The following is a 14,673-nucleotide window of genomic DNA, read 5'->3' as shown; positions in this document are numbered from 1 at the left end:
GAAAAGAAAGAGAACTTAGGAGACTACATATTAATGGGGGCAGCTACCAGTTACTGAGCTAATAACTAAGGTCAAGCACTGTACTAGGTATGTCACATGCCGACCTTAAAGAGAAATGGTTCCCTTGAGTAAACTAAGGCTCAAGCTGGGAATACCATGGCAAAAACTCCAGGTGAATGACTAATGTGGGGAACTGGCTCAGTTTTCTAGTTGAGGGAAGACAGCCTCTTGAAGTTGGTTTCCATTTTAACGACATGCTCTGGTCATGCAGGTTGCTTTCTGTCTGGCTTGAACACATTTATCAACGGGCTCAGGCTGGGTGGTGAACTCCTGGGCAGCAAGCCTTGCCTCAGAGGCACCTTAGTACCTTTCGATATCTCAGGCTCTGCCTTCTGAGCTTCAGCCTTCACCTGATCACAGCTGTGCATCAGGGCTCCTATACAGACATGGCTGATGGGGGTGGGGGATGAGGCGCCTCTGCCTCTACTCTGATCCTCTATCTAAAGTGCAAACCAGCCCACCCACTGCTTACTTAAAACTCACTGAGAGGTGTCTACTAACTTCAGGAGGAAGCCCTGATGCTCACCCCAACAGCTCAGACACTGTGATCTGACCCCTGGCTTTCTTCGCTGCCTTCTTCCTCCCTACTTCTGTCCCCTCTCCACCGTTACCTCTCCACATCCAAGCCATAGACACTAATTACATCCACCTACTGAGAGTTCAAAATACACCAAGATCTTTCTCCTTAACCTTTGTGCAAATTATTCTCTTTGGTTAGAATGCTGTCATCCCTATGCATTCTCCCCTACCTAGCATCCATTAGATGTCACCTCCTCCACGAAGTCCTTCCTGTCCCCCTTTTAAAAAATTTTTTTCTTATTTTCAATATCAGATGAGCTGTCCCCTTTTTCATCCCTCACCAAGAGTGAGCTAGGTGCTCCCCCTAGTTATTCCCACTACCACCTCCTCCCTTTATCTTAACAGTTATCATGTTATAGCAGAATTGTTTGTTTTGTTTCTCTGCTGTCCCAGAGACTGAATGTTAAGATGTCAGTCACTGTGCTTGCTCTGCTGTTGAACCCACAGTGCCCGGGGCATAGCTGGCACTCAAACAGTTGTTGAATTGAATGCTGGTTGGCAGCATCTCCTAAACTCATAATCGTGTATATCACAATGACAGAGCAGCTACCTACATATTGAAAAGCCCTACATTTCTTTTCTTCCCCCTTCTTTCCTTTTTGCTTTTTTTTTCCCACCCTTAAAATCAAAATTTTCAGAAAGAGGAAGAGAAATTAACATTTTAATAAGCACTTCGCATATTGCAAGCATTGACTGTGGGCCAATACTGAGATGTAAATACTATCACCCTCATTACACAGATGAGGACATGCAGGCTGAGGTTCAAGAACTTACCCAAAGTCACAAAGCCAGTAAGTGTCCAAACTGACATTCACACCCATGATGCTAAAGCCTGTGTCTTTTTCTTTATAATGTGCTACTTCTATTTGTTCAGCACAGGAGGACTTGAGGCTGTTCAGAAGGCAAGGATGGTGCTTCCTGTCCTGATGCTACTGCCCTATGTCTGTACTTACATTTGCTGTCAGCTGGGTGGTCAAAGCTGAAACTTTCTCCTGGGAGGCATCCAGTTCCCGCCGCAGCTTGCGAATCTAAAGATGACAAGGGAGAGGGTTACATGCTTTGGGAGTCCATTTCCAAGGTGAGCAGGGTCAAATAATTGACAATAGTTAAAGAGGAAATCCAACCAGAAAGCTGTTCCTTACCTCTGACTGGCATTTTTCTTCTGGCTGTAAAGAAAACATAAAGGAAATTAGACCAGTTAAGGAACAAAGAATAGTGTAGTCCAGCCCATCGGGAACACCATATTCAGATAGTTGCAGCAGTCTGGAAGAATTATTAGTTTCTTTTCTGGTGTATTTCTCTGGAAAAACTGGTTCAATTAAATTGACCCATCAGAAAGGCCAAATACAAACAGCTTATGATTTTTAAAAATTAGGAAGAATGAGAACACCACTCCACATTTTGGTTGTGAGGAGCCACCCTGCTCCCCAGGCAGGGATGGTGATAGGTAAAGTGCTCAGAAGAAGATATGTGATAAGAAGGCCATGAGTCAGATTTAGTAAACAAAAATACTGGAGGCCTAGTTAAATTTGAATAGCTTTTAAAAAAACAAAAAAGTCTAGGGCTGGGCATGGTAGCTCATGCCTGACATCCCAGTACTTTGGGAGGCTGAGGTTGGTGGACCACTTGAGGTCAGGAGTTGAAGACCAGCCTGGCCAACATGGTGAAACCCATCTCTACTAAAAATACAAAAAAAAAAAAAAAATTAGCTAGGTGTCATGGCATGCACCCATAATCACAGCTACTTGGGAGGCTGAGGCAGGAGAATGGCTTGAACCCAAGAGGTGGAGATTGCAGTGAGCTGAGATCACACCACTGCACTCTAGCCTGGGCAACAGAGGCTACCCATCTCAAAAAATAAAACAAAGGGTCTAATATGTCCCACGCAATATTAGGGACATATTTATACTAAAAAAAATTTTGTTGTTAATCTAAATTTCACATTTAATTGAGGGTTTAGTATTTTCTCTGGCAACCCTGTCTAGGGAGCAAGGAAGACTGCTCCTGGGTTAATTCTGCCCCATTTTCTGCCCTCCTCTCACTTCCCTAGGACACTGCAGTGGGAGCACCAGGGTAGAAAGATCTCAAAGTGTGGGGGGTTTGGGAGCCCCTATCAGCCAGCCTGGTAACTCCACAGGTTGTGAGGATAAACGTGGCCTTCATCTTCGTGCTGTCCGATTTCAAGGACCCCAATTACCTGTGACCCTGTGAAGTAATCGTTAACTCTGCTGCCCTTCTTACTGGCTTCCCTCTTTGTCTCTTACATGCTGGCTCTGTGTCTAGGTGACACAGGTACCTGCTAGCCAGAAACTATAAGACCCTCTCTCCTCCCACAGGGGGAGCCCACATGAACTGGGGAGCCTGCTGCAGGAGGAACCTTTCTTTCCCTCTCCTCTAGTTCCCACAGGGGCTCATAAAGAGGAACCCTCCTCCTTCCTGGAAATGTTGAGTGTTCCTGACCTTCTCTCTACCCATCGCTGTACCCAGGGAGGGAAGAGTGACTTGGGAACCAGATAGGTGAGTGAACATCAGTAAGAACTCTATTTTGTCCTTGGGTCCTCGCTAGGTGTCCTAATCCAATTTTACTAGGGATAAGCCCATTATTTTAAAAAAATCAGCATCTGACCCTGATGTCAGCGTCTCCATTAGTTCACAATACAAAGTGGATATGATTCATTAGAACTCGCAGGGCACATCCATCAGCTGGAATAGGTAGGCAGCTGCTTCCTGTCTGATCTGCCTTCAACCTATGCTCCCCATTGTCCTCCCTCCTGATCCTGCCCACAAGTCCCCTCCTCTAGGTTGACTCCTACTAGCAGCAACCAATTTTTAAATACATGGAGCCAAGTCATTTAATCCTTGCAGAAACTCCATTAGGTAGGTTTGTTTGTATTCCTTCTGAGGTTCAGAGAGGTTAAATGTCTTGTATAAAGTCACACTGAACAACCTCCTTATCTAAGAAATGCTTTCAGGAGAAGGTTAGAAGATGTCTTCAGAGCTCACTCTTCCCTCCCAGATAATATTCATTTGTCTTTGTCTGTCCATCCATCCTCACTACCACCACCTATCAAATATTTACTGATTTCCTACTGTGTGCCAGGCACTATTTTTAAGAACCTAAGATAGAGCCGTGAACATGATCAAGTCCCTGACTTTGTGTTGCCTGCATTCTGGTAATAACAGCTAGCATTTATTGAATGCTTACCATGTGCCAGAGACTGTTCCAAGCACTTTACATTCATTATTCATCTAATCCTTATAACAACTCTTTGAGGAGGTACTAATACTATTGCTTTCTGTTTTGTGTATGAGGAAACTGAGGCACAGGAAGGTTCAGTCATTTGTCCAGGGTCACAGCTGGTAAGTGGCAGAGTTGGGACTGGATCTAAAGTAGTCTGGCTCCAGAGCCTATGCATATTCTCCTGCACTTTTCCTATAGCTACATTCTCATGGGGACTTTCCAGAAATAAGCCCCGAGTTCAATCCAAAGGGTACAAGTTAATGGTGAGAATGTAACCACTATCTAACATTTAGAAGGCTGGCGGAGGCCTGTTAGCAGGCTTAGCCATCCACATAGGACAAGCCCTACTTTGAAACACTTCTATCGACAGGCCCTAACAGCCCTTCCCCATGCCTCTGCCACTGTCTGTCACTGTGCCCACCTGTCTCTGGGGTTGGGCCCCAATTATCAACAGCAGCGTAGAGAAAGCATGTGCTTTGTATCTTGCCCCCCTTGCTGCTGTTCTGCACATCTGGTAACACTATGTGAAGCTGCTAGCCTCCATCCATCCAGCAGCTCTCCTGGGAACTCAAGTGTTCCCTACCAAACAGGAAAGCAAGTCTAATGCCAGAAGTGGCCTTTGAGATTTTCTCTACTCCAAGAGCTAGCCATAACTTTTCCATGGCAATCATTTAGCACTGTGTAATCTTTTCTTTCACTGATAATTAAAATTGCAAATTTCATGCAGAATGAGCATTCTTGAATATTCATTATAGAGATTTCAAGGAAAGAATCTACTGTCATCCAATAAGAGCCTTTAAAACTCTCAGCAGGCTCCTTGGTCTGGGTCTGTGGCAACTTAACATTTCAAAGATCTCTTTTCAGACAACAAACAAGTACTTTATTCACCTTAACATTTACAAAGGTGCCTGGAGCATGTGTTTCAGAATTTCATTATCACCAAGAATGTAATAACAGATAAAGGACCACACCTCAGTGCTAGGCAGTAGCAGAGTCTAGCCAGACTTGTAGTTTTTCTTGAAATTAGTAGACAGCACCAGCATAAAAACATTCCACTGATAGGCTATTTTTTTTTAAGTCTGCAAAAGCAACCTATATTCTCAGAGAAGGCATACTGAGGACAGTAAATGGGAACCTTTGACTCCATGACTCATGGAATGTCAGAGATTGTAGGGGCCTCAGAAGATCACCTTGCTTGGTTTCCTGATGCCAAGGGCAAAACTGGGGAGACACTCTGAATAACCAGATGACTTTCCCAAAGTCATATGGTGAGAAGAACGCTATGATTACACCTCGGGTCTCTTGTTATCCAGATAAAAATGGAATTCAAAAGTATTATTATTAGGTCTTTACTAATTCATTGAATTTATATTAGCTCAGAAAAGACAATTTCAAATTTCATGAAAACAGTATCTTCATATCCCCATACCCAGAACAACAGCTACTGAAGGAGAGTCTTTTACTGTAAGGACTTCTAGTGGTTGGCATGAAGGGGCTGCCCCCAGGAACTGCATGTGACAGTTTCCTAGATCTGAAGACACACAGGTTGAGAAGCTTATGCTCCTTCCCTCCAAGTCTGGATAATGCTGGCCAGTCTCCCATTTTTTTACTCTTCTGGAAAACCCACTCCCCTCTGTGTTGGCAAGAACCCTTGGGAATGCCACAGGGAAAACACGGGGCTGGGCACTGAAACATCCACTACAGCTTCTCTGTGCCAGTCCTGTGAAGCTAGAGTCCCATGTTCCTCTGGTGCCTACAGCTTCCTCCGTCAGTAGCAGGCTCCTTTCTCTCCTAAATTATATCCTAGGGGTTAGTCCAGAGCCTGGTATATCCATGGTGCTAGTAAATACTGTTGAAGAAGTGCATTTAGGTTTGAAAGTACCAGCCTTGGTACCCATATCCCACAGTTTCATTCTAGAAGAAAGGACATAGTTTATCTACTGGCTGACAGCTGAAAGACCATCTCTATGCTTTCTTAGCAGATGATGGCTTAAAAAACCTCTCTCCAAGGTTACTCTATATAAAGCCTTTAAAAGGAAAGCTAGGACTTAGTGATGAAATTTCAAACAAGATGACTAGCTGAGGAAAGAGGAATTTTAGAGTTGGAGGGGTGAGGTGGGTAGAAGCAAGGGTTTCTAGGTCCTTCAAAACAGACCATATCAGCAATCACTGAAGTTTGTTTGCTCAATACAGGCCTAAGTTAGGCCCTGGTATCTTTAACTTGATTCTGGGGTGTCCTCTTATTTTCCAGGAGCTATACACAGTGTATTCTGCTATATAGAAACCAGGCATTATCAAAACCTAAATTATTAAAACATTTGTTTCCATGGGATTAAGGGCTAAAGAATTTCCAATTCACAATTAACAAACAGACTTTTTTTTTCCCTGTAGAAATTCCCAAATTACTGTTTTTAAAGTAAATAGCATACAGCTATAGCCATGCGCGGTGGCTCACGCCTGTAATCCCAACACTTCGGGAGGCTGAGATGGGCGGATCACTTGAGGTCAGGAGTTCAAGAACAGCCTGGCCAACATGGTGAAATCCCATCTCTACTAAAAATGTAAAAAAATTAGCCAGGCATGGTGGTGCCTGCCTGTAATCCCAGCTACTCAGGAGGCTGAGGCAGGAGAATTGCTTGAACCCAGGAGGCAGAGGTTGCAGTGAGCCAAGGTCATGCCACTTTACTCCAGCCTGGGCGACACAGCGAGAGTCTGTCTAAAATAAAATAAAATAAAATAAAATAAAATAAAATAAAATAAAATAAAATAAAATAAAATAAATAGTGTACAGCTATAAAAAGTAAATGCTACTGAACAAATCCAGGAGTACTGAAGATCTAAATGTATTTGATTACATTTGGCTTTCGTTTAGTAAACCTCTCTCATGGATGATAGCTAGCATTTAGGAGTGCTTGCTCTGAGCTGTGTGTACTATATTCATTGTTTTAGATTCATTTTCCCATTTTTCAAACCTACGTAAAAAATGCCTACTACATGCTAGGTACTGTTCTAGGCACTAGGAATAAAAACAAAAATGTCCTTGTCTAGAAAGAGTTTACATTGTAGTGAAATGTAATCTTCATAACATTTAATCCTCATTACACCTCTATAAGGTAGGAACTGCTATTATTTCTACTTTACAGATAAAGAAACTGAGGCTGTTCGGGCACCATGGCTCACGCCTGTAATGCCAGCACTTTGGGAGGCCGAGGTGGGTGGATCACAAGGTCAGGAGTTTGAGACCAGCCTGGCCAATATGGTGAAACTCTGTCTCTACTAAAAATACAAAAATTAGCTGGGTGTGGTGGCACGTGCCTATAGTCCCAGCTAGTCAGGAAGCTGAGGCAGGAGAATCACCTGAGCCCAGGAGGCGGAGGTTGCAGTGAGCCGAGATTGAGCCACTGCATTTCAGCCTGGGCGACAGAGGGAGACTCCGTCTCAAATAAAAAAAGAAAGAAAGAAAGAAACTGAGGCAGACAAAGGATTAATAAATTGCTCAAGGCCTTTATTTTCCAAGTCCATCAGCAGGTGGCCAAGGCTTCTCACACATTCTAAATAGTTATCACCTAAAGCACCATGCCACTTTAACAAGGCAGCCAGTTCTGGATTTTGGGGTTGGTATAATATAATTAATAGCTGTTTGTGAATTTTAAATCTTGTTCCCTAATTAATTGATCCCCTTATAATGGAAACGCTTTCCCTAGGATAAATGCATATATTTTATTCTTGACACATTTGATAAAGGAACCCCAGTTCTCATGATCACAGCCACACAGCATTGATTTATACTCACTGTAGAATAAATTGACGATGTGCTGGAAACCAAGGAGAGTGAGGATCCATGAACTATTAAAAGAAAAAAAAAGGTGAATTGATAGATGGCTGTTATGGAACCAAAAAGGGGACAGGGGAGGAGAACATCAGCAATACAGGACACTCCAGGCTTGGAATGTCTTAATCTCACCTTGACACAACCTTTCCTGGTTTGGCGATAGGTCAGTGACAAATAAGTAATAGTTTGCTAAGGATGTCACTTTTCTATTACCGCATTTTTCCCTTCAACCTTCTGAATACTTTTTCTCTTGACTGTCAAAATAATATATGATTACTGAACAAAAATGTTCAAGTACGGAGAAGTGTTAAGAAGCATATTCACTGTCACAACCTGCACTGACTCACAATTGCATTGCCCGGAGGCAACCTGTTACTGTTCCAGCATATTTTGCTTCACTCTTTTTTCTAATGTATTCCTTTAGGGTTAAGACTGTGTTCCAAATACAGTTTTTTACCCTGTTGGCATCTGTCAGTTGTATATGCAAAAAAAGAGCTGATTATTTTTAACCTAAGAGGCTGTTGGCCACAGTAAATTCATTCTAGATGACCATATAGCAGAATATTTGTTTAGAAAACATATCCATCAAAATATAGATTCTTTATTTGATTTCTATCACGTCTACAAAGTGATGAGCAAGTGGTGTCTTCTTTTCTGTTTCAAACTGATACTTTTGGACTAGAACCACTTATATGTCCTTAGCACCCTTCCTGCCCCCAGCCAGTGGAGACATCTTTTTTTTTTTTTTTGAGATGGAGTTTCACTCTGTTGCCCAGGCTGGAGCGCAATGGCACGATCTCAGCTCACCACAACCTCTGCCTCCCGACTTCAAGCGATTCTCCTGCTTCAGCCTCCTGAGTAGCTGGGATTATAGGCGTGCGCCACCATGCCTGGCTAGTTTTGTATTTTTAGTAGAGATGGGGTTTCTCCACGTTAGTCAGGCTGGTCTCGAACTCCCAGTCTCAGGTGATCCACCCAGCTTGGCCTCCCAAAGTGCTGGGATTACAGTCATGAGCCACCGCGCCTGGCCGAGACATCTTATTGTTTGTTCTAATTTTGCAGCATAGTGTTTTCTAGGACTTGGGTATTCTGGCTGCCTTCTTCTGTGGGAAGAAGGTTCTTTATTTTCTTGGTAACTTCTCGACAACTTATTTGAAAAACAGAACTATTCCTATGTTAAGGCGTCACAGGACTTGTAACTGGGCACAGCTTTCCTGGCCATGGGTGGAATGGCTCTACTCCCACACCGAGTTATGACCTGTAGTCTAAAGTGGGAGGCACTGGGGTAACTTCCACATGTACTAAATGGCATTCATCTACCACCCACGAAGTGAACTCACCTTGGATTAGCAGTCAGCAGAAGCTATATGCCAACAAGATAGCTGATAAGTAGCTCAGCCTAACACTCAGGTTCCTCTCTGTCATCTTTCCAATAAACCTTCCGTGACCTCTCCGTCTTCCCTTATATGTTCTTGTTACACTGTGAATTCTGCACTGCTCTCCCAAGCTTGCCCTAGACAGTACTTTCCTGCCTCAGAGTCTCTGCCCATGCAGTTCTCTTCGTTTAGGCTGCATCTAAATACTGTCTATCAAAACAGATCTGCTCAAATGACATCTTCTCTATGGGACCTTTCCTCATTTCCCGGACTGCCACCTGGGTGGGCTTCCTCCTCCCTCTGAGCCCACGTAACTCTTGGCTTGCTATTCCAGCCCTCTTCTCTCTTAGCAGCTCCCTAACGCTCTAAGCTGTACCTATATCAGCATGTACATCCACCCTCCTTAGCAATGCCCTGCGTTCTAGATCTTTTCCTCCATGCTTTCTTCATCCATGACTAATCTGACTCATGCCCATAAAAAATCAGGTTAAGGTGTTAATGGCCAATAATGGCTTTCAGTGTTAATATGTCCACACATTAACAGAGGCCTTTAATGTCCCAACTTTGTGGCCTAATGTTCCACAGAGGTAAGTTAATTCAGCTTACGACACAGACAATAATGGAGGAATTATGTTGGAGGCCAAGCTGGGTGAAGAGATGTGTGTAACACATAGCCACACACACTTGCATGACTGGCCTGCCAGAGACTAGCACAGGGCTGCTATATGGCCTGTGGCTAACGGAAAATGGAAGTTTTGTCTTTTCTATTTCTACATCTCATATACATACATTTACTGACACAGTTTTAGCAACAACTCAGTACAAGCATGGGGTCACAGGCAGAGAAGAGCACATCTGGCAGGCTTAAGGTAGAGGTAATTATTTTTCTCAATAATTAACTCCTCTCACTTTGTAAATAGCAACAGCAAGGCTGTGTTCCAAAGAGACAGATCCTTGATTTTCAGAGTCAACCCAAAACTGAATGTGGTTTACCTGAACCATTGCAGTTCGGCCTCCTTCAAGGGAATTGAGCCAAGTCAGAGCCTAGGTTGTGCAATGTGGTTATTTTTGGACAACAAAATGCCTGTGGGAGTTACAGAGGCTAAACAGCTAAAGCAGGCTACATAATTTTCCTCCCTATAGCTATATCTCCACATTTTTTCAGCTACAAGGAACCATAGAGAATATCTAGGCCACTTCTGCCACTGAGAAATCTGAAACTCGGAGAGGTTCAATGACTTGTTTAAGGTCACACAGCAATTCAAGAACAGGATCTGCTGACTAGAAGTCCGGAGATCGCTCTGCCTTTGAGTAATCTGTTGTACTGGTTTCTGATTTTTTTTCATTTGTTTGTTTTTTTTAAAGAGCCTTTTGGTGTCTTTTAGAATGGTGTCCTAGTCCCTTCATTCAGTCAACATATGGGCACAAGCTAGGAATGTTTGAGAAGAAAGATGCTTTAGTAGGAGTGAAAACACTAGATAGAATGAAACAACTAGGCATATTCCAGCCAATAAAGCAATCAAGTGCCTCTGACCCTCATCACAGAGAATCTGCAGGTAACAATCCCAGACTAGGCAGGAGTTTCCACCGTTAATCAACAACAGAGTACATTAAATCTCAGAATGGTTAAGTGACGTGGCCAGACACACAGCTAGTCAGGAGCAGAAAGAGAATGTGGATCTAGGCATCACGATCTACTTCTCATTCCACAATTGGGTACTGTGGAAAGAGTCAGAAGAATGAAATGCAGTTCTGATGGCTAATGGACTGCCCTGCCTCTCCACCAGCAAAGGAAGCATCACAAAACAGAGAAGACAATGATGAAAGATCAGAGCTTGCCTCAGACAGGTTTAAAAAAAAAACCCAACTGAGTCAGATATCAAGGTAGGATTGAGTGGAAAGAAAAAGGGACTGGAATCAAGAGGCTTAAGACATCATTGTGGCTGCATAAAGTCTTCAAGTCACTTTTGCCTCAATTTGGCCATTAAAAAAATGAGGATGATAATGGCCCTTGGGGAGAAGGCTATAATATGACAATTATAACAATAGCTACCATTGAGTGAGCACTTACAATACTCCCCTTTCAAAGTTATTTGTTAAATGCTTTCCAAGATTCATCTCACCTAATCTTCACTTCAATTTTCCAAAGCAGGTACAATTATTTTTCACATTTCAGTGAATAGGAAACAGGCTGAGCAGGTCAAGTCCTTTCTCAGAATCACACTGCTAACAGTAGAGGTGCCAGGATTTGAACCACTTCAGCAATTCAGGGGCTAGATACACAAGCATGCTGCAATACAAGCTTTCTTGATTAATAAGCTTCTGTGCTCCTGGGGATTCCATATAAACTGATAGGGCGGAGGGTTTCTGTGTTTTTCACTGCATTAGCTCTTAGTGATGATTGGTGAAGTCATGGGATTTTTTTTTCTCTCGAATCCATTTTAATAATGCCTCAAGCATCCCCTTAAATGTATGCTATTAAAGTTGACTTTAAGATCGCATAATGCATCTGATAGAAAGTAATTTACCTGAAACACCTTTGAAAGGCTGCATCTGGCCATGCCTGTACCTAATCTACATATTTATAATTCTTAAAACTCCTTCAAAGTGGAAAGAGCTAACTAAATTGCACAAAAACCTCACACAAATACTTGTGCTACTTCTTCCTAAATTTCTATTCTGCTTTATGGCGTATAATATACCTAACTGATTATTACAAGGAGGTTCTGTTTGGTCCAAACATGAAATGTCAATTTTCTTCCAACTGCTCCTGCAATACTGGGAGTTAATAAATTCAAAAAAAGGAATTTCAACGAAAGGAATTAAAAACCTAATTACACAAACTCTATTTTATTTTTGAATGTAATACCCTTAGAAGAAACAAAATCAATCTGATGCCATATTTTCCAAAAGATGATAATGTTATGTATTCACAGTGTATTGACAGCGGTCCCTATCCATTCCCCTAAAGTTTGACTTTTACCTCTGTGCTTCAGTTCCATGTCACCATGAATCATTAGGTTTACAAAAGTCTAGACACTGCTTGTGGGCAAGCACTTTTTATCAATGTCATTTTGACATCCCAGATATTCCACAGTTGTGCTGTCTGCCAGCTTGATTCCAGATGGAATAAATAAAAGCTATCTGATGACGATACTGTAATGGTCCTGGACCTTTATGAGGCGAAGTGTGCTTGTTTGGACAAGTTTCAGTACTGGACATGGTTCACTCAGGAACACACATGGCAGAGAAGAGGAATACAGTGCGGGACAAACTCCATATGCAAATCCTTCCCGGGGAGGTTGGGAAATGCTCCGTGGCGATGCTTGGCCAGTACACTGACTAGAAAGAAGTTCGAGACAAACTGCCACTTCCTTCACCTTAGGATCACAGTATATTCTCTACTATCACTGTTCTGAGCAGTTATAGCATTAATTTCTAGCTCTTAAATCTCACAAATGCCCCTCAGTGACTCAGGCTTCTCCCCTCCTTAATCCTTGGTCCCAGCAGCTTCCCATATATGGATTTACAGACTTGTGCCTGTTCACTGAATGTCATGGTATGCAAATGATACATAAATCAGGGTGGAAAGTATTAAGTTACCAAGAAAATAAACCAGGGGGCAATTGCTCTGTAAATACATTCTTTAAAACTTCTGTTAAAAAGAACATTAGGCAAAAGCAGAATCCTGTGCGTTGTGTTTCTCTCCCTTTTGACCTGAAACTTCCTAAACAATCACAAATTTGTGATGCTGGGAGGATGCTGGCCCTTTTTCCCTACTCATATGGGGACCGGGAAGCACCTATAACTCACCCTCCACATTCTGCTTTTTCAATGGCAACAAAGGGACAACTAGATGTATAGTCCTCAGACTAGGCTCCGTTTGCTCCAAGATTCCCCACTCTCTGGCTGGGGACTTTGAGCTGCCAGGAAGTCAATGCTGAAGCTGTGTTTTTACAGCTATGTTATTATAGCTTTACGGCTGTGTTATTACAGGCCATGACATGTAATAACATTATTGTGTTAACATTTATATGTATTATCTCATTTAATTCTCATAATTCCATGAGCTGAATACTATTATTACTCCTATTCTATCCATGAAAAAACAGAGGCACAGAGAGGTGAAGCAACTTGTTCAAAATCATATACCTAAAAACAGTGGAGCTGGAATTTAAACTCTGCTAGTCTGACTGCTATTCTTAATCATTGGTTAATGAGCATTGCCACCAATGTCCTATCAGCCCCATCTTCATGGGGTGGGGATGATATCCTCCACAGAATTTTGACTGCTTACTCACCTAACTCATACCTTGGGTGATGGAACAAAGGAAGAGAGAAATGAAGTGAGCTGTGAAGACAGCTGACAAAGTTGTCCACAGAACTTTTCTCCCATGATTCTGATTAAAATGAACCAAACATAAAAATCCAACCCCAAATATTCTCAGTTAGCAACCAAAGAAAGAAAAGGGCATAACTGAAAACAATACACTTAAAAACCCAGTGCTTGAGAAAAGAGATGAAAAATTCTGGAGCAGAGCAGAAAGGCGTGGTTGCCCGGCCCCCCGAGCTACATGGGTGTGTCAACACAGGGAAATGAACTCTCCAGTAGTCCTCTCTGCCAAGATGGTGAGCCGGCGGCTGAGCCTCAAGGTGGAGGTGCATGCCAAGAAGCTGTGGCCCAAGTCCAGGAGGGAGAAGCCTAAAGCGGAACTCAGTCAGCTCTATGGTTCACCAGTGATTTTTAAGCAGCCTCTTCCTCAAAGGCCTGAAAGGTTAATTAAGGGTCAGGCCAGAACTTACTCTTCAGAGATCCCCATCCCTGACCCCCAGAGTAGGTGGGAGACGTGGGAGCACTTATAGGTGGGCTCTCAGGTTAAGGAAGTGAACTTAGCATAGAGGACCCTTAACTACACTGAGTAAGCTGGGAGATGGAAGTTTCCTTCCTTACCTTCTTCAAACCCATCCCGGAATGAGCCTGAACGGCTCATGGTTCTGCTCTTCTCATCCAGGGACATGGAGCTATTCCGGAAGCGGCTGTCAGTGTATGGATCATACTGCCCATCAGCATTGGAGAGGCTGTGGGTCCTCAGCATGGTCGGGTTGGACAAGCTCATCTGGGTGACAGTGGTGGGACTCGCTGGAATAAAAGGAATAGAATCAAAAGGTTAGACATTCATGTCTCTGTTCAAATCCTGGTTGGGGACAAAGAGAAGACTGCTTATTTTTAGCCATATGTGTTTCTGCCAACTCTTCTCCCATCTGTTTTCTAAAAAGTAGTCCCATCAGCATTTGAGTTACACACCGGGAGCTAAAAATAAGAGTAAAAAGGCAGGTCAGCTCCAAAGCAAGGCTCTGGGCCTCAGCTTTCCAACTTGGCACGTTCAGACAGGCCAGTATCACCTTCCAGGCATGAGCTAATTACTCCCCAGGCTCATCTGGAATGATTTTCTCTAAAGCCAAAAGCCCAAAATAGTCCAATCAGGCTTTTGATCAGATGGGAAGCATTTGTGCATGACAAGAATCTCTTGCCTCAAAGAGTTATGGCTGGAAAAGAACAGTATGAAAACAGATCCCATTGCCTC

At 42.9% G+C, this 14,673-nt stretch overlaps 1 protein-coding gene across 10 annotated transcripts in view; it reads right to left on the bottom strand.

Moving 5' to 3' along the window:
- NAV2 (neuron navigator 2) overlaps positions 1-14,673 on the bottom strand; it is a 775,852-nt gene that overhangs the window by 51,457 nt on the left and 709,722 nt on the right. For 9 of the 10 annotated variants that reach the window (XR_008669893.2, XM_055356422.2, XM_063711041.1 and 6 more), the window contains 4 exons: positions 14,040-14,228; positions 7,674-7,726; positions 1,782-1,805; positions 1,593-1,667 (listed from right to left, as the gene is read on the bottom strand). Coding sequence is in view for 9 of the 10 variants with exons in the window: in XM_055356422.2 (XP_055212397.2) it covers positions 1,593-1,667; positions 1,782-1,805; positions 7,674-7,726; positions 14,040-14,228 (341 nt within the window). In the remaining variant the exon portion in view is untranslated. Of the gene's footprint in view, positions 1-1,592; positions 1,668-1,781; positions 1,806-7,673; positions 7,727-13,389; positions 13,489-14,039; positions 14,229-14,673 lie in introns of all 10 variants that reach the window. The other variant, XM_055356423.2, reaches the window with a different exon arrangement.

This window comes from Gorilla gorilla, chromosome 9 (genome assembly GCF_029281585.2).
Source record: "Gorilla gorilla gorilla isolate KB3781 chromosome 9, NHGRI_mGorGor1-v2.1_pri, whole genome shotgun sequence".
NCBI classification, from domain to species: Eukaryota; Metazoa; Chordata; class Mammalia; order Primates; family Hominidae; genus Gorilla; species Gorilla gorilla.
Note: the sequence above shows the minus strand (reverse complement) of the source record. Positions and strands in the feature narration are given on the sequence as shown.